This window comes from Plectrocnemia conspersa, unplaced genomic scaffold (genome assembly GCF_051122295.1).
Source record: "Plectrocnemia conspersa isolate PC_06_02 unplaced genomic scaffold, ASM5112229v1 ptg000009l, whole genome shotgun sequence".
Taxonomy (NCBI): domain Eukaryota; kingdom Metazoa; phylum Arthropoda; class Insecta; order Trichoptera; family Polycentropodidae; genus Plectrocnemia; species Plectrocnemia conspersa.
In genome coordinates, this window is record NW_028277173.1 from 5,848,823 (window position 1) to 5,868,908 (window position 20,086).

Here is a 20,086-nt window from a genome sequence, read left to right on the forward strand (position 1 = left end):
CTTAAGAACCCTTATAATATTTGCTAAAAAATAAAATATGTCATAAAAATAGTTTTTTGCTTCAAAACAAGCTAAGTATTATAAGTCGATCGACCCTCCATACAAACTTTTATAAGATTTCAATATAGTTAAGGTTGATATTTGCTTTGTTTTAATGACTAAGAATTAAATTGTTGCCATAATATAGAATTCTTAAGCACCCCTATAATATTTTCTAAGAAAATATATGTTTCTTTTTTGCAAAATGATGACAAATTTTAAAACTTAAAATATCATATTTTCGTCGGATAAAATCCTACAAAAAAGTGTGCCTCATAAAAAACGTTGAAACTTGAATCGAAAAAAAAAGAAAAAAAAAGTTTTTTGCTTTAAAACAAGTTGTAATACATAGCTCTATTCAAACGTATTCCTACAAGTAGATTCTTACGTTTGTCTGTTTGATATGATCTGATATATGTACATATCTAATCAAACGATAAATCAGTATTAAATTGTATTAAATCATAAAATAAGCTGTATATGTATGTATATATATTAATTCAGAGACGGAAGTAATATACAATGATATTTTTAGATTGTTACATTGAAACGAATTCTATATAAGTTTAAAAGTTAAATTTAACGGGGCGCGCGCCGCCGGGAACCGCTCGTTAAAAACTTTGACGAGAACCGTTTGCGGTGCTAGTTCATAAAGTTTGCGAGGAAACGGTTCCGCAGAACCCCGGCAGTCAACTTCATTAACTAATAATAAACAGGCACGTTGTACAAAATTTATAAAAGAAGTATACATTTTAATGAGACGGCTCGAGTTCGCAAAATTGATTATGGAATACAACAGTAGATACATAACCAATTGTTATAGCGAGATAATCACACAAAAATAAAATTTAATTTAACCATGTCAGAAAATATTTTTTTATGTTTGGAATATTTTTAATAGTAAAACTTTAAAATATGTATACTTATAACTTATAAAAAATGACGAGACCGAGAAAGCAGCCGCTTCTCTTTCCACGTCAACTTTGGTCTATAATCCACGAATATTATTATATTAATTAATTTGTATTTCAAATCTGATTTACTCCATATAAATGAAATTGTTTATCAGTCCGTAAAATCGCCATTATTGAAGTTATAAATTGGTGCAATCTATTATAACAATAAAAACAATATTTCAACAACTAGAATATAATATAACATAAAGCTCGAGTCGGTTTTCATTAGTGCGAAATTGCTACATATGAACATAACATAAATTTTGTGGAACGTGTTGGTTAATTGAAGCAAATTTGAATCGAATGGGTATCAATTGTTTTCCCAGTTTTTCTAGTGTCTAGTTGGAAAATTCACAGCGGCAGTTATTTGCCCCGAATTAATGTTTATGCGCAATAAACGGACCTTTATCTGAACCCGAGCGCCGCTCGAATAAATTACACCGCTGGCTTTTCATGTCAAGGCTCCAGATTTATGTATGTCCATTGTGACAACAGAAACGACGACGAAATAAAATAATAAAAAAAAAAAAAAAAAAAAAGAAAACGCTTAAATTTATTCTCCCACGCAAAAACGACTATTCAGCGCAAAGTTGATTTTTGCAGACGATTGCGCCAGTTCGACAGCACATGGTAGATAATACCGAGTGAGATTTATCTAAAGTCAGGTTTATAAACTTTTAATCTTGGTATTTTTTTGGAATATATATCACCGCTTTGATGCTACATCGAAAGGGTTCCAAAGATGTCTCTGTTTTGCCGAAGATTGGTATCATTTAATTAACAAGCGTCTAATGAAACTGTTTGGATTAGGAATTCCCAACACAGTCAATGGATTATTAAGAGGGTCGGATAAGGGTTCATGTGTTGATTATAATATATATTTTATTCAGGGCTGAAAATGAACCGGAGAAAACCGAAACGCGGCTTGTGGAATATACGAATAGATAGCTCCGATTCGTGAAATCTAGTTATTGAGAGATACAAAAAAGCTAATAACACATGTGGCTCAATCAGTAACGGAAATTCAAAATTTAGTCCTTTATAAAATAATATTATATTACACAAAAAAATGTAAATTACCTTTAAGAACAATATATAAATGTTACCTTGAAATCTTCCTAATTTATTTAATTTATATGTACCTATTTATGCATTTACACACACTAATTTAGAATAATTTTAGCTCCTGCCTTTCTTTAACTGATTTAAGCTGATGGTGTGTAAATGACATTTGCAACAATATTTAATTTATAAAAATATGTACAATCGATTGTTTTAAATGCAATATATTTTATTACATGCAATGTGAAACGGTCATAAAAACGTGTTTTTAATCCAATTTGGTTGTTTTATTGTCGAATATGACGTTAACTTCTATCGAACTTTATTCTCATCGTTGCTTTTTATTGGCTGTAAAATGCGTTAATTTCTGCAGCATTGCTCTTTAACTCTGTGAATGCAGAGCGTTTATTATTTAATGGGTCGGAATAGTGTTGTCCGTAGGGTCTATACTGATAACCCAGATGCCACAGGTTCGAGCCACTGCAGCAGACTTGAATTTTTATTTAAAAATAAAAACTGGCCTCATCTAAAAAGTATTGCTTATAAATTATAACACAAATAACAAGTTTTAATTTATCTGATTCCTATTCTTTTAATACTTGTAGGAATTCATTATTTCTTTTTGATTTAGCAGTTTGTAATGCATTGCGTTGACGACAACGAAAGATTAAAAAACTTATTTCTTAAGACCTAATTTAGGTCATGTTTTAATCTACTATTTGAATGGCTCATTTATTACTTTATCCTTTTATTTGTGATTGCTTAATGTGCTTAATCGATTTTTAAATAATACCTTTTAACTTCAACGTACATTTTTTGTATATATGTTAATAATATGTTCTTATCGAGATTATTATGTAAATAACTGATGAGAATCCTCATTCTTAAATGAATAACTCATATGAAGAATCTTTCACAGTGATTCAATACTTATATTATATGAAAATCTAATTATTGTGCGAGCAATTTGAACTCGAATATTTTATTAAATAAAAGCACTTTATGAATAAAATATGAAAAAAGCGATTCAATACTTTCTTTGATAAAGGTAGTTTTTTTCCATTAAATTTACGATGCAAAAATCCGCAAGATCCGGTGATGTAGACTTAGTGTACATTTAAAACATATTTGAAAACTAGTGATTTTTCTTTAGATCATCATGAATATTTTGACAAAATATTCATTTGAAAGTGTTTCAAAGTATTCACGCCAAATTAAGATTCAATTTCTTTATAAAAAAAGTCGCTGTGATTTTTTGCATCGCCAAGTGTCACGTTGTCATATTTTCTAGATCCCCTTGCCTAGATGAATGAAGTTTATAAAAAGGCGTCGAGGATGCTCGGCTTCGTTAAGCGGAGCGCGTCTAACTTTACTGTTAAATGTATTTTTTTATTAAAGTATATTCAGCAATTTAAAAACGTTGACTATATTATTACAGAAATTTTTTTGAAACAAACGGAATTTTTAACGATTAAATTCCCCCGGTCGTTCGTCTGTCACAAATTGAACCCAGACGGTATCAAAAAAAAAAGACATTTCTTTTTGAGTAACGAAACACATTTTTAAAATAAAATAAACGACTCTAAAGTAAGTAAATGTCATGAATGGATCGTTTCGCATTTTCAGTTGAGCGATCAAAACTCCCCAGGACCAGAAATCCTCCGGGGCCTTTCTTACCTTTTCCGCTTGTAAATTCTTTCTATTGTGAATATTGTTACATATTTATAATGCTGTATATTCAGCTCTGAATAAGAAAAGTATAAATCGAGATAAAAATATTTAACGTAAAAGGTTTTGCCTTTATAATGCAAGCTGTCACATAATTTCACTTACGTTTTTCCATCCATTCAATGAAAAAACTTTTGTAGTCACGTGAGCCGACCCTTTTCCTACTAAAATATGTGACAATACCACATAAAATGTCAGACTTATGCCCAGCTTTAAAGGTAGAAATTTTCTGTTTCCATTTAAAAAATCAAAGAAACTTTCGTACAAGAGTGAAAATAAATATAAACATGCCTGCAAAATTTAGTTGCCTAACCTCTTGCGTTCGTATATATAGTAATAAAAGTGTCTCTAAAAAAGCTAGTATTTACGATGTAAAACATACGCATTATTTTTAGTAATTTTCGAACTTTTTATTATTTATATTATTTTGCTAAATATATATTTTCTTTAAGTTTGTTATATAAACTTGTCCTTACCTATGGTATCAGGGTGTTTATTTTATACAAGACAAAGTTAATTCGAAATACATTAGTACATATGTATCATATTTGAGAATATACATATGTACATTAATTATTTAACTTTAACTTTATACCTAAAAAAAATTATAATTCTGTGAAATAAAGTTTTATTCCTATCTTATCATTATTTAAAACCACAAAATATTTTCAATCCATTTATGGAAACTTCACTGATGTTGAATTACCTATTTTTATATAACGGACTTTTGGCTTTAACGGACACCCTCTCATCCGCATTAGTTCGTTATATCGAGCTTTTACTGTACTTACCAGGGGCGTATATTCAGGGTGTGCTAGGTGTGCGGCGCACACCCGCAAAACCATCTAAAATATAAATTTAGAAATTTAGAAAATTTAGGGCGTAAAGCGACATCATTTTGCATAGAGTAGTATGCAAAATTATAAAATTTTAATATGCAGTGTATAGTATGCATTGGTATTTGTCATTCGCTCTGAACGTTTTCGCGCGAGCGATCGTTTTGGAACAACACATATAACGCGCCGACCTTGCGCGCGGCCGCCGACTAAAGTAAATTGTTCCGAGATTTAACGGCTGAAGTCGATCTGTCGGCTGGCAGCGCTCAGTAGTAAAATTGGTCTCGAATTTGGTGCGCGTACTTCAAAAACTCTTGCGTCCGTCGCTGCTTTTTTATTACATTATATCACAATAACAGGTCACTCATTTTTTATATTTTGGCGTAAAATAGTTTATTATCTTATTTACATATGATCAATATTTAATTTTCTATTCTAGATTATATTTTTTTATTTACCCCAATAATGATGAAGAATACTGTTGAAGATATTCTGAATAATCAATTTTCAAAAAGAAGTTATGAAATTAAATTGAAGATAATCAAAATTGCCAAACCACGTCCACCTCTTCCCAATTTATTTATGAAGCATAAAGACAATAAATGTGAATATACAAGACATTTTTCATTTTCATCATATGAACGAACTGAGTGGTTAACAGGCTGCGAACTTCGATCTAGATTGTTCTGTTGGCCATGTATATTGTTTTCCAAAGAAAGAAGCGTGTGGAGTAAAAGTGGATTTGCTGACCTTAGTCATCTGATAACGGCACTGAAAAAACACAAAAGAGCGCAGTCACACGTTCAATCGTTTTTTTCTCTCAAAATGTTTGGAAAACAACGAATTGAAGTCATGATAGACGCTCAACGTAAAGCTAATATAAGTCAACATAATGAACATGTTCATAAAAATAGAGAAATATTAAAAGGAATGATTGACGCAGTAGTATATCTAGGAAAACAAGAACAACCTTTTCGAGGCCACGATGAATCCTGTAATTCACTAAACAAAGGAAATTACCTTGAATTTTTAAATGCACTTCGAGAATACGATTCTGTTTTGGATACTCATTTAAATACTGCAACGGTGTTTTGTGGTTCTTCCCCATCCATACAGAATGACATAATTGAAGCAATTGGTGATGTTATTAAAGATCATATTAAGGAAGAAGTAAATTCAGCAAATTTTGTCGCTATTATTCTTGACGAAACTTCAGATATAATGACGAACTCACAGCTCTCGACAGTTTTGCGTTTTGTTTATGAAGGTAAAGTTTACGAGCGGTTTATTGGCTTTACAGACGTTAGCTCTGATAAAACAGCCGATGGCTTATTTTGCCACGTTGTAAATATAATTGAAGAATTTCAAATTCAAGAAAAAATTAGTTGGACAGACTTATGATGGGGCAAGTGTAATGAGTATGCATATTAATGGTTTGCAAGCCAAAGTACTCGAAGTTTATCCACTGGCCATTTTTACACACTGCTATGCTCATATGTTGAATTTAACATTACAACAAGGTCTTTCCAATATAAAAGTGTGCAAATCATTCTTTCAAACTTTAAATGGATTGTCTGCATTCTTTTCGAAATCTTCCAAACGAATAAATGCTTTACAAGAGTTTGTAGATAGAAGACTTCCTTCTGTTACACCTACAAGATGGAATTATACATCACGGTTAAGTAACACAGTGCAAAAATACAGAAATGAATTTACGGACTTTTTTCGAGACGTCGTGAAAATGGGACCCCGACACTGTAATAAAAGCACGAGGTTTTCTTAGCTTTTTGGAAGATTTTGAAACAAGAAAACTTCTCCACATATTTTCAAACCTTTTTGGAAAAACTGATGATATACAACATTTTACAATCCAAATCTTTTGACATATTATTGCTGTAAGAAAGTTACCGAAATTTTGCAACAACTCAGACATGAACAGGAAAATAATTATGAAACATTATGGGATTCTTATGTAACGGAAGAAAATTATCCAAGACTGAGTAATGATTTGCTTGTTGAAGAAAAGCACGCGTTTGGCTAATTATTTAATACAATAGTTGATAATATATGTAAGCAAATTGAAAACCGTTTTTCTTCAATATCCAAATTGGAATATTTTCACCTTCTGGAGAAAGAAAAATATGAGCAATATAAAGAAAAATTTCCAAATGAATTACTTACCAAACTGCAACAATTCTATGGAGCATTATTTGATTATATAAGTTTAAAAAATGAGCTTGCTGTTCTTTATCATTTACCTAAATTTACAGAGAAATCTGTTCATGAGCTTGTACAATTTATGAACACAAATAATCTTGAGTCAGGTTTTCAGGAAATAGATAAATTAGACAAACTAATATTAACTCTTCCAAGCAGTACTGCTTCAGCAGAACGTTTATTTTCTGCTCTGAAACGAATTAATAATTGTTATCGAAGTACCCAAGGCCAAGAAAGGCTATGTGGCCTTAGCTTGATTTCAATAGAAAAAGGGATCCTTATGGATATTAAAAAGAAGAGCACTTTTTATGACAGCGTGATAGAAAAATTTATGATTAAAGAAAGAAGATTAGATTTTATATATAAATAATTATAAGTTTATGTTTATTGTAAATTTGATATTTTTATATAATAATATTTTAGATTAGGTTTGATGTTTATTTATTTATTTATTTATATATGGGAAAAAGCTGTAAGGCAGTTTAGGCATGTCAAAACCTCGGCTAATAAAAATGAAAAAATGTACGTTTTTTTTTATTTTTTATAGCACACCCAATATTAACACCCACCGTACGCCACTGGTACTTACACTGTGTGAGGCAATTTAAAAGAAACAACCAGAATTGTAGGCGAACACGATACTTCACTACTAATTCGTGTTTTTTTGGCCAAAAACGACACCGTCGTAATGCCGCAGCCAACGTATTCATCAGATATAACTTTACTGCGACTTTTTCCTGTTCTCGCAGATAAAGAGCTGAGATAAATACTACCAACTGAGGCATTCTAAATTTTTATCCGCTAACGTATAAAAATCACCATATTATATTAAGCCTGAAAAATATGTTTAGCGAACAAGTAGCACACATGAAACAATAAATACTAAATCAGTAGCCATGAAATACTTTGAACTGTTGCGTGTTGGAAGTTTTGCAAATTATTGGTATGCTTTGGAATAAATGGCACAAGTAGCACAATCTTGACTTATCGCAATACGCACACTTACGTCTTAGAGGTAAAAAAACACAAGTCCTCACACCCTGACCCGGTCCCGGGCCACCCACGCTCGTCATATTCGTTCCGGGATCGATTCCGGGCCCGGTGTTTCTAGCCGATAAGCCGTAAGTAGGAAGGAGCTGTGAGTTATCGTCCTGGTGCGATCTGATCATGCCACTTGTATGTAGTGGACTGTCCTCCTTTTATCTGATCGGACTGGAAACAAAGCCGCGTTGCGAAATTGGGTCAACGTGACAAATTGCGGCTTGGCCCTAGACACCTGGAATTAACAACGCTAAACCACCCACCGACCCCGAGCTCGGCTCGTTGATCAACTCGAATGCTTAAAAGGGTTTAGGTTTCATTTAAAACTCGGTTTATCATTCCGGAAACGTGTCTTAATTGCGGTTAGTCGCTTTCTGTTGGTGCTGAAAAGCTTGGCGTACATTCACGAAACTGACCAAGTAATACCATATTTTTTGTGACTACATATACTTCACTTAATCGCATGTTAGTGTAACGATTTGCAAATTTTCGCGAAAATCGCCCACAATTTTTCTTCGGAGGTCAACACGATTAAATTACTCATATAGTATAATATATTAAAGTATGCGTGCCTGTTCTTGTCGTAATACTGCGACATGTCTCCAAGTCGTCTGGATGATCAGGTTGCACTCTTTTCTGGTGATTCAGGTGACTGCTTACTCAGATTGGATAACAAGCATCTTAGTTGATCTGACGTATTTTTCTTTACTTGTACTTGTTCGGTTAAAATCGAGAGTGAAGTGGTAGTTCTGGATGAATTTCCTGACTTTATTATCTAAAAAGTGATTTAGTACAGCAATTTTCTGGCTTATTTTTTATTTAGAATAAGAAAAAGTCCAACTTTCCAACAAGTTCTTGTCATTGGGGATGGAACCAGAATTTTTGTTATTGTTCAATATATATATATATATATATATATATATATATATATATATATATACTATATATTTTTAAAGCGTGTCACTGCTTAACGGTGATGATACTTAACAAAGTTATCTTAACAAAGATTCTTTGTACTTGTTCGGCATAAATATAGATCTAGCTTCTGCTGCTTTTATTTCAATTTTTTAATGTTTTTGAAACAGTTAATGGATACCGTTTAATATATGTTTACTTAAATACGCAATCCTTTGTTTTACACCGACGGAAAAATCAATATAACATAATTTTGTATTATTTATAAGGCTCTTTTAGCAAGACTTCATCGATTAATTTTGTCGCACCAGTTACGGATGATCCTGACAGATTTTATAATAATTAAAAATTAGATTTTGTGAAAATTAGAAAAGTGCTTACAAATATCATCATACATTTTTTGACTGTTCACAGTTTTTTTAAAGAACATATGCATTTTAATATTTTTAACCCTTTAAATACCGGCGACTTTTTAGTTTGCCATCTGTTATTTCTCTTCACGCGTCAATATCTCTTTTTAAAAATAAATATAAAAATATTACATATAATAGATACAGTACATTATCTAACTAAAAAAATCGTTTTTTATGACTAATGATTTATAAAAAAAGTATTTGCAATTTTATATAATATTATAGTTCGGTCCGGAGAAAGCGTTGCATGTGTAGTTGCGTGTTACATGTTCTCATTTGCCATTACACGTTTATTTATATAATTAATTAATTCAAAATATATAAAAAAAATATTTTAAAAAAACAAAAACCATAGTTCTTAGATAAAAATGAGAAGGCAGGAATAGACCATAAGATATGTTTTTAACTTTGTGAGCGTCTAAGTCTTGGCGTCATTTTTTTATGTGCGCATAAGAATATTTTGCAAATTGCGTTTATACATTCAAACATTGAAGTAAAATTAGTACTATCTGATGTTGTATAGCAGCAGCAGTAGGAATCATGTTCATGTTTAAGGCTCGCATAAAAATATTTCTAAATACGATTCGTTTGATTTCAACAAAACAATACTTTTTGCTATATTACGCAAAAAAGGCTCTTTGCTTCAAAGGGTTTAATATATTTTAAAGCTCTGATATCTTATGTTCATATAAAAAAGTAAGTGTATTAAAAAATGTATGTAAGCTATTTATTTATTTGCAAACATATCTTATATTATAAAAAAAATGCGATGCCAAAAATAGGACGAATTCTAACCCTTTTTTATAAATTTTTAATAAAGCCTGATATTAGCTGTGAACCCATCGATATCTCACAGCAGAGTTGAATACACCAAAGAGTAATAAAAACCATCATGTTCGGAATAAGAAATTTTATCTCAGTCTCTCGCAATAAAAGCAACAAATTACATTAATATCCTAAATGGCGTAACGGGAGCAACAAAACGTAATCCTTTATTATGCGCCAGGTTTTTCTACATTTTGTATTAATATTTAAATATAAAGTAGCAATATTATAGATCTAATATATTTGAACCCAAATAATTATTTATTTATATTCGACATACCACTGATTACTTACATGATTCAGTAAATATAATCGTATATTAAAATATTTATCACATAAATACATAAAATTTAATTGAATGCAGCCGCTTCCACTTTGATCGTCAGCTCTAATGTAGACTGCTGTAACTAATAAATATTTTTTAAATCAAAATAAATACGGAGGTACTTACTTTTCTCATTTCAACAACATTTTTGCTCAAGGTATATATATTTTTTTATTCAGCGATACAACAGATTTAGCATCGTGTTTCATGCGAATATGCCCAGGGGTGTGAGGGTTTATATGATATATTTTTTCTACCCAGAGGAGAACAAAGTTTCCTTAGTTGCTTTTTCCGCCCCGTGTCGTAAATCATGAGATCCGCCCCGACCAGCCGAGAAATACTGCATTGTGGAAGGCACACAACAACACTACATTTTTCATGTCGACGACTTAAATCCACCCCGCGGCTCCAGGGTGCGATAAGCGCTCGGGGTAGTGATAATTTATTCACGGCGCGTGTGTAAAGTGCGAGAGGTGGTTTCCCAGACAATTTGGAAGCGACAGGGACCCACCTGTGCTACTGAGGCAGCATCAATAAATTTGCACTTGATGCAAATTTAACGTTCGCCAAGTTGTATAGAATGCGACAGGAGAACAAAAGGCTTAGGTTTCAATCATGTAAGATGATACTTGCATAATCTTGCCTACAAAAATTGTAAAAAATAGAGTGGAGACAAAATACGCACCAAGTTTGATTCTATATGTTTATATCAGGATTTTTTACACACAATATATTAATATTATAACTGGATTATAAACCTTATCGCTTTTGATTTGATTCAATTCATTAGTAAGATTTCATTTTTAGTTATTGTTTGAGCAATGTTTTTTGTATTAATTTTTAAATATGACAATTCATCAATTATATCAATCTGCAATTCATCAGCGTATGTAAGCGACAGTTAATTTAATACAGCTAATTTCAAAACAAATATGTCAAAAAATCGAAGCGAAAAAAAATTTACGTTATCAAGTCATAAACATTGGCAGGCAGATAGAGCTTATGAAGTACTTCAAAAAACAAGTGCTTATCGAAGTCATAAAACAAGGTGCGGACAATATGCTGCGGACTATTAATAAAGCTAGCATTGTAGTTGTTGCCCGGAATGCATTAAAATAGCGTTCTATTACCATATGAATGCAATATTTGTCATGCCACACAAGCACGAATTAATCATAATATCTCAAGAGTATTTTCATCGCATTTACTTGTCAAACGACGCAGAGGTGGAGAAACAGCACAAGTGGGTGAGCCCTAAATCTCATTTTGGAGGAGCCATGAGTAGGCATTTTGGTTTCTCGGTATTTTTCATTTTTCAAGTAATAAGAATTCTAATTTTTTCGAGAATTCTCGATAAATTTTGATGAATAAAATTATATTTGTAATACGTAATATGCGAATATAATAAAACAATATATTATTATAAATATCTTTATATATATGTATAAATAAAATATCTTTACTATTTTTTTTTATAATATTCAAGCATGTAAATAATATTATTAATAAAATTTAAATTATAAAGAAAATTTGAAGTATGGTAAAACATTTATTGTTTAGTAAAACATTTTAGTAGGTTGATTATTTTTAGAATAACTTTTTTAAAAACTAATACATTATTCCAAAACAAATAAAATTTTCGGCTGTGTAAAAGTTTCTTTACTCTAATTTAAAAAAAATATTGATTAACAAAAAACTCTGATCGTTTAAGAAAACTTTAGTAGAATGATGATTTGTTATAATGGACTAGAACGGATCAATCTACTTCGATTGATTACAGAACGTTGAGTTACGAAGGATATTCTGGCTTTCGTATTTATATCCAAATCGTAAAGCAAATATTCAATAACGACTTTTGCTACTTTACATTTGTTATATTTCGAACAAGATTAAAATATAAATCCCCTTTGGAATAATGAAAAAATGAGATTTGTTGTGAGTCGAAAGGTAATATTATGGTGTAATTCTGTGGAAAGCCCTCCATACATTTTTGCAATCTGCTGATTCCCACGCGAAGTGAATTTTTTTATCTAATTAATAACGTTAATTTAAAATTACCTAAGCAAATATAAGATTGATAGGAATAATTGATAAAATCATAAAAAAATTATTATCATTCAAATACTTCCAAGCTCTATTAAAAGCTTTCAAGTAAACATCCATATTTTTGCACGAACCTAGCCTTTCTTATGCAGCGGTTGTAAAACATTTAAAAACAGTCGTACAAATATTTTTTAATAAAAAAATTCTCGAGAAGTCAGCATATTTAAATTTTTTTTCTTGATTTAGCAATAGCCATGAAAAAAATAAATGACATACATGACCTAAAATGAACTTTCACTTCGAATTTCAAAACTTGGACTCGTATATTATGTGTATACAAATTCGAGACAGCTCAAAATGGAGAAGATCGCAGAAGCAACCGCTTCCCTCTCCATGTCAAACCCAGATTCAACTCAACTTGCTCATAATTATAATCTTAGAATTCAATAAAATACTTCTGCCGATGACTTTATTTACATTTAAGTAAAATTTAGTCTAATTTATATTGAAAATAAAATACCAGCTCTTAAGTATGATATCTAAAATTAGCAATTAATTAAAAAAAAGCATATAATAAAACCCCTTGTCTATTTCATAAATAAAAATGAACTAGTAAAAACATTTAACTTTCACTCATTTCTTCGAGGAAAATAGTTATCAATAAAATATCGTTTCGACATTTTCTCTGGAGGAAATAGAAGTTTATAATAAAATACTTTAAATATTTTTAAGGTTATTTTAGTTCTCGTCCACAGTTCTTGAAAATTTGGACTTACCTTATATACATTATATAACATATAACAGTGTTTTTTAATTTAATATATTACAATTAAAATCTATATTATAATGTTTTTTTTTTAATAAATAACATAGGCGTTTTATGAACTTAAAAATATATAAAACAGCATTAAAAACGTGATAAAATTTTCTTTGTATTTTTAACAGCAACTTGATTTATGCCACAACATTTACACTTTAGCTTTTATGTCATTGAAATACTGCAGCAATGAAACGTATTAATGCTTAGCTCTTTTATTCATCTCATACGTTTTAACTAATAAATTATTATTGTACTTATTCTAAATCTGTGTTCCTTTCCACTTATTTGCAAGTGACCTAATTTATTTAGAAATAAATAGTTTTGCTGTTGCTCAAAATTATTATAACTCACATACAAAGCACAATTATAAATGACACAAAAATCTAAATATATTGATTAAGTTGGATCTTGTTATGGAATACATTATCCGTATAAACTGTTATCAATGCCACTATATAATACTTTCTACTACTTAATCGACTAAATAGTATTATATAATAATCGATGACTTTTACTTTTCCGCTGCAAAGCTTTACTACATAAAACTAATTGTTTTGAATTGACTGTATGACTAGACAGGAAGTTATTAGCAAAATTATAATTATTACACTACCCACTTACATTAACCGCAAATGTATTACAGTAAAATAAAATCGTTTTAATTTACTCTAATACCTTAACAAAAAATTAAATGTGAAATTTTTAGGGTCTAAAAATAAGATGCTTTTTTGTGGCGTATAGCCACGAAAAGGCGAAAATTTTCGTATTTTTAAAGCTTTATCAGATTTTATGTTCCAAGCTTGAAAGGTTGGAAAATTAGACTTGGCAGCAAGCCGGGCGGCAATCTCCCTTGGTGCCCGTATCAATTTTATTTTCCAAGTAATGTATTAAAAATAAATTCAATTAAATTGTTCTTAGATGAAAAAGTGTCTTGAAAAAAAAACGATATTTTTCCTAATAAATCATGCCGCTTCATATGTATATTAACATGAGATAGAAACATACAATAATTATTTTCAAAACCCGTGAACCGACTCATTTAGATCTGTATCTCCAGCTACTCTCACTCTTCGAAACTGAAAGCTTTGATTGAACGAAAGTCTTACCATAATAGAAATTCGCGTGAACGAATGTTCTAATTTCGCGGTTACGCATTATTCCCTCGAAAGCGAATCCCGAAACGGAAAGTACATTCTTGTGGAAGAGAGCTATCAATCTAACATCGAGATTTATTCTTCGAGATAACTGACAGAACATATTGATAATACGTATCTCAAAAAGACGCATGAGTTTCTGTCAAATTAGATTTGTATTTTTTATGGATATATATAATATCTTTTAACACTTGACTATAAACGATGTTTTTTGATGAAATAAGAGCATCTTCTAGCACATATTAATGTTTTGTATACAAGATAAAATTTACCGTAAAAAAGCATCTATCTATCAAGTTAATTCCTGTCGTATTAAGTGACTGTTGTGACTTATCTATTCCCTAAAAGACAAATCGCTAGGGACTAGCAAAGGTTAGTTTGTATTGTAATAATCCTCTTAGATTCAGTGAATTTAATATCTCAACTATCATAAATAACTAGTTTAACATTGATTGTTTCCAAAGTCATATTTATAGTCGATGCTTTGTAAAAATCATATTACAAGTTTTTCGTGAAACAAGCAAAAAAAGGATGCACATTGATAATGATTAATAGATTATTAAAATTGTATTGTATCTATGAAGTATTTGAGAAATGTATAAGTAATTACATTGTCTGATTAATAGCTTTTCATACTATTCATTTAAATATAACTTTTATAATACACGCCAAGCGTGAATAACGTGCACGAATGCAAAAATCTAATCACGCAATATAGAACAATAAAATGTCTACATATATACATACGTATATGTATATGTATTATTAGAACAACGTTACTCTGTTTGAGTTTTTCTTCAAATTCTTAGTTTATCGCCAATTTATTGTAGTTTGTATAAAAATGGCGATGACTAGAATTGATTTTTTGTTCATCAGTTAACTAAATAGATTAAATGACATGTTTTTAGTGTTTAATAATTTAATTTACTATTAATTTATTTTAATAATTATTAGAAATAAATAATTTTAATATAATTAAATGTCCAATAGTTTGTCAATTTAATGATTAAAAACTAGTATAAAGAGTTCTAAAAAGTAGCAGTACTTTAATGATATTATTTTTTACCACATTAAGTAGTTCATCGTATGGTTTGTATTTTTGTATTTCATGTGTCTCTGATAGTAAAATAAATTACTTATTTATATTAACAGAATGATATGACTGAAATGTTTCACTTGAAGCTTTTTCCTAAATAAATAATAATCAATAAACTACAATATAACTAATAATTTTTATTTAATATGCAATTTAAAAATGTTCAATATGCATTGATCTTATCGATTATATATACATACATGTCTTGACATGCGAGAAAAGAAATGTAAGAATAAAATCGACAATCCGTTAATGCTTATCGATTTTTAGCTATGATCTTTAAATAGTCATGATTGCTTCCCTTATTCCTCCCGGTTGCGGCTAGGACGTCAGCGCTTGAGAACTCTCCGCTTGCACGAGTAATCCAGCTGCACAAGTTTGTTTTCGGTGATAGTCAGACCTGTCAAGAGGGGGGGGGACAAATTCCCGTGGCCTGATTCTAGAAAAAATCATAGCAAAGATATATGTATAAAAAAAGTAAAAACCGACCTCAAATAATGAATCTGAACTTAACTACAGTCGTTTAAGATGTACTATGTACTGATGTATTTCATTTATTTTTTCATATTTAATTACAAATATCCATTTATTAGTTAAAATTAAATAGTATTATTTTATTAAATGAATATAAATTTCGTATATTTAATGATTATTAAATTATTTAATTAAAAATATTTACTTAATGCTAATTTTAATATAATTAAATCTGAAAAATATTTTTAAAAACCAATTAATTTATAATAATGACACAATTTAATATAAGTTCCTTTGTTTTTTTATACATATTAACAAGAAATAAAATAAGTGGAACATTACCTTCAAAGAACCGTCTTTCTAGGTAGTACTTTCACAATAAACATTATTATTCAAAGGGACAGATTGTAGTTTTAGACTTTATTGCTTTTTGAACTTTAAAAAATATTAAACATAAAACGAAATATTCAATACGTTATATTGTTATAAAAAGTCTAAATATAAATGCTTGATAATCGATCGTTTTCACCGCAATGGCACAATTTTATTGCTTTTGACCTGGACTCGAAATTCACTATATGACAACACTGAGCAGCAGTGAAAACGATTAATATAGAAAGTAGATATTTTTAATACATTTTAATGCCTAATTAAAATATTTCGTATTAAATATGATTTTAGAAAATATATCGCAACGGTGGCTAAATTTTGTATTTATTTGTAGCATAGAAAGGGTTAGCTCGTACCTATTATTATTTATTTAAGAAATTATATTACGATATTAAAAAATATATAAAATTCCATTTTGCCTTGGCCCTGGTGATAGTTAGGAGGTGCTGGAAAAAAATATATTTGAGATAGTGCTCATCTATTTTAGGTGTGCACTATTTTTTTTAAATGTGTATTATTATTTATATAATTGCTATGAAGACGCATTGGGAAAACCTGTCAAATCATAATGGTCAGATTTGTAATAAAAAATAAAATAAACACTATATTAGTCTTTGTTATTTCTTAATTATTTTAGCTGCTTCCAAAAAAAAATATTAATATTTATTTTGCTATCTGATATTATTATTGACTCTTAAGAACCATATTAAAAATAAATTCTTTTCTTGATACTGAGTGTAGTATTATTTTTTAAATTAATAAAAAAAACTGCACTTATTTTAACCTAAATCAAAAAGCTACAATAATAAAAATTAGGCTTAACAAAACGAGTGAAATTGAAATTTCGGAACACCCAAGAAGCCATCAATTATCATTAATTACCACAATAAACTCGCTATTCAAAAACTTCGAGACATGCCTAGGAACAACACCTTGTTATTAAATTAAATATATTACGTATATTTTGCAATTATCGGATGGTCGCCCATAAATGGCCACATTGGATGTTTTTATTAATACATTTAACTAAGTGATTTTTAATCAATTTACTGTAATGTACCGGAAGTGTAGCTGAACAATAACTTTACTGGTTCTAAATGAACCTTTTCTCGCATTTGTTCAAGTTTTATCGAAGGACCAGTATTAAAAATATAACCACTTACTCGCGAATCACGAACTCACTTCACAATGAACTAGAGATCAGAGAGACGTCTGTATTTGTATTGTATATACATCTGTATAAACTATCACATAATTTATCAGACGCGTTTCACTTTGTCGTGTTTTCTATGACACTTAAGTCCGTAACATTTCAATTGGGTTCTATAATTTGGAATCCCTGAATAAGCAAATACTCGATCTTAATCGAAAAAGCTTAGAAAGTGTTCTTGAGATACCTTTGTATGAAGATATTTTATTTTCTTTCATGAGCGTTGGAATTCGATTCACCGAGTTATACGTTGCTAAGCATTTTTTCAAACAACTGAAGGGTGTTGTTGACAGTCCAACTATTCTCAAAGATGTCTAGTTTTGGGTTCCAAAAGCCACGATCCTGTCCTTTTCTGATGCCTATTAGATTTAAGACAAAAACCAGGAAACACATTAAATGTATCAACTGCAATAAATGTTGTAGGAAGTAGGTTCCGTGACAGACTCTCCTCGCTCGGATCAGACTTGAATGCTTACATAATTGTAAGGGTATACTATTGGTCTTTAATCAACGTTCCAATCAATCCTCTGCGCGTGTTCACATATGTTTTGAAAGCTATACTTTACTTGATTTATTTAACCGCATTGTTGACTTTCCCTACATTTTTCAACCACCATGTGCAGTATATTAATTAACCGCTTGACGGCCGTTGCGTGATTAGCACTTAACCGGTTCAATGCACCGTCATCTAGCTAAGTTAATCATAGGTCTTTTCCGCCTTTGTACATTTATGGTTTTTTTCAGTCAACTGCGCCGTCACGGAGTCTCCCGATGACGACGACGATTGGGAAGAGCCCTCGGGAACGACGGGAACTGGAACTGCGGCCAATTCTGGTAACGGCGGCGAAGAAGCAGACGACGACGGCAGAGTGTACAAAAATCCGAGGAATTCTCCATCAGCTCAATGTCCTAGAGACGAAGAACAAGCTACTCTACTGGTGAGTCTTTACTACTTTATCTACCTTCATCTTATCGTTTATGGTGATATTTTTATTCTGTGAAATACTGATTTTTATAAGATAAATTTACTAAGTATACGCGTCAAAGTGAAGAAAAAGATTCATATTCCAGCATACCTTACAAATTAACAGTAATTTTGAGGGGGGGAAAAAATGTATGTTAGTATTTACGCATATCAGGTATTTGAAAAATCAATTCAACAGTCAGCATAATCATTTGAATAAAATAAATATTTCATATACTTTTACTTCATTGTAAATACTTAGTTAATTAAAAACCACATTACATAATCGTTACGTCCAAATTTAAATTAATTTGTGTCCCTTAGATTTTTCGAAAACAAAGTTCTTCTCTCGTTATCGTAAACAAATGACATTGCGTATCAAAATGTCACTTGTATAAATACCGTGGACCTTACTTAAACAAAGGCAAAGGTCGTTGCATATCTCTGCTTGTTGATGTTACCTTATTTACTGATGTTGAACTTATGCAGTCTATTAAGATCTGAATCATCGACATTGGTAAGAGTACACTAAACTTCCACCTAATTCTAATAACAGTGCTATACTGAATCACTCAAATCAATAACTCGCTTCCACTACTTCTCCCAGAACTACCACTTCGCTTCCGACTTGGAATATAAAAGAATGAAGCATCAAACATAGCTACGCTTAATCAACTAAAAAATGCGTTTTCGGCAGATTGCGTATCAAATCGTCACTTGTATAATTACTGTGGACCTTACTTTAACAAAGACGAAGGTCAGTGCATATTTCCTGATTTTTCGGAATACGCATTTAATAGAATGATGATATTGCTATATTTACCGATTTTTAATCTAATGTTACGCAGTTATGCAGTCTAATAAGATATGTATTAGACAATAACGAATAATCTGATTCTGCTCTTAATCATCGACATTGGTTAGAGGACACTAAATTTCCCTCCAATATTCAAAGCAATATAAGCAAGAAAAGTGCCATACTGAATCACCTAAGTCAGAAACATGGAATATACGAGAATTAAGTACCAAGCGAAGCTACACTGAATCGACCGATAAAAACATCGGTTTTCCTTCACCTGAAACCCAAGAGTACAACCGGATCTTTGAAACGATTTAAAACATAAATTATAGAAACATACACGTGCATATATTACATAAATACAAAACTCGTTAATCAGATAGACATGTTTTGTCATGAAAAATATTGTTTTTTCTAAAATTATATATAAGGAAGGCTATTTTTTTATTTATTTTTTCTAAACCAGATCCACCGACTTCAATGTGTGAAGAACAGCAATGCAAACGTTTTTCTTTCTAGTTAAATTTCACAATTATACATTGCTAGTGGAGAGTACTGTAGGGGTCTATTTATATATGTATTTATTTTATTATGGCAAAACTTGACGATATATTAAGAGGGACAGTTTTTTTTAATTTTTTCAAACCAGCTCTACCAATCTCAACGTTTGTAGAGCAGTAACTCCAACGTTTCCCTTTTCTCTTTCTAGTTGAATTTCACAATTATGAATTGCCAGTGGGGGAGTACTGTGGGGACTTATTTATATATGTATTTATTTT

At 30.5% G+C, this 20,086-nt stretch overlaps 1 protein-coding gene across 4 annotated transcripts in view; it reads left to right on the forward strand.

The window, feature by feature from the left end:
• Hasp (Hig-anchoring scaffold protein) overlaps positions 1-20,086 on the forward strand; it is a 51,240-nt gene that overhangs the window by 6,074 nt on the left and 25,080 nt on the right. For all 4 annotated transcript variants that reach the window (XM_088191253.1, XM_088191252.1, XM_088191250.1 and 1 more), the window contains exon 2: positions 18,289-18,482. In XM_088191253.1, coding sequence (XP_088047379.1) covers positions 18,289-18,482 — 194 coding nt within the window. The remainder of the gene's footprint in view (positions 1-18,288; positions 18,483-20,086) is intronic.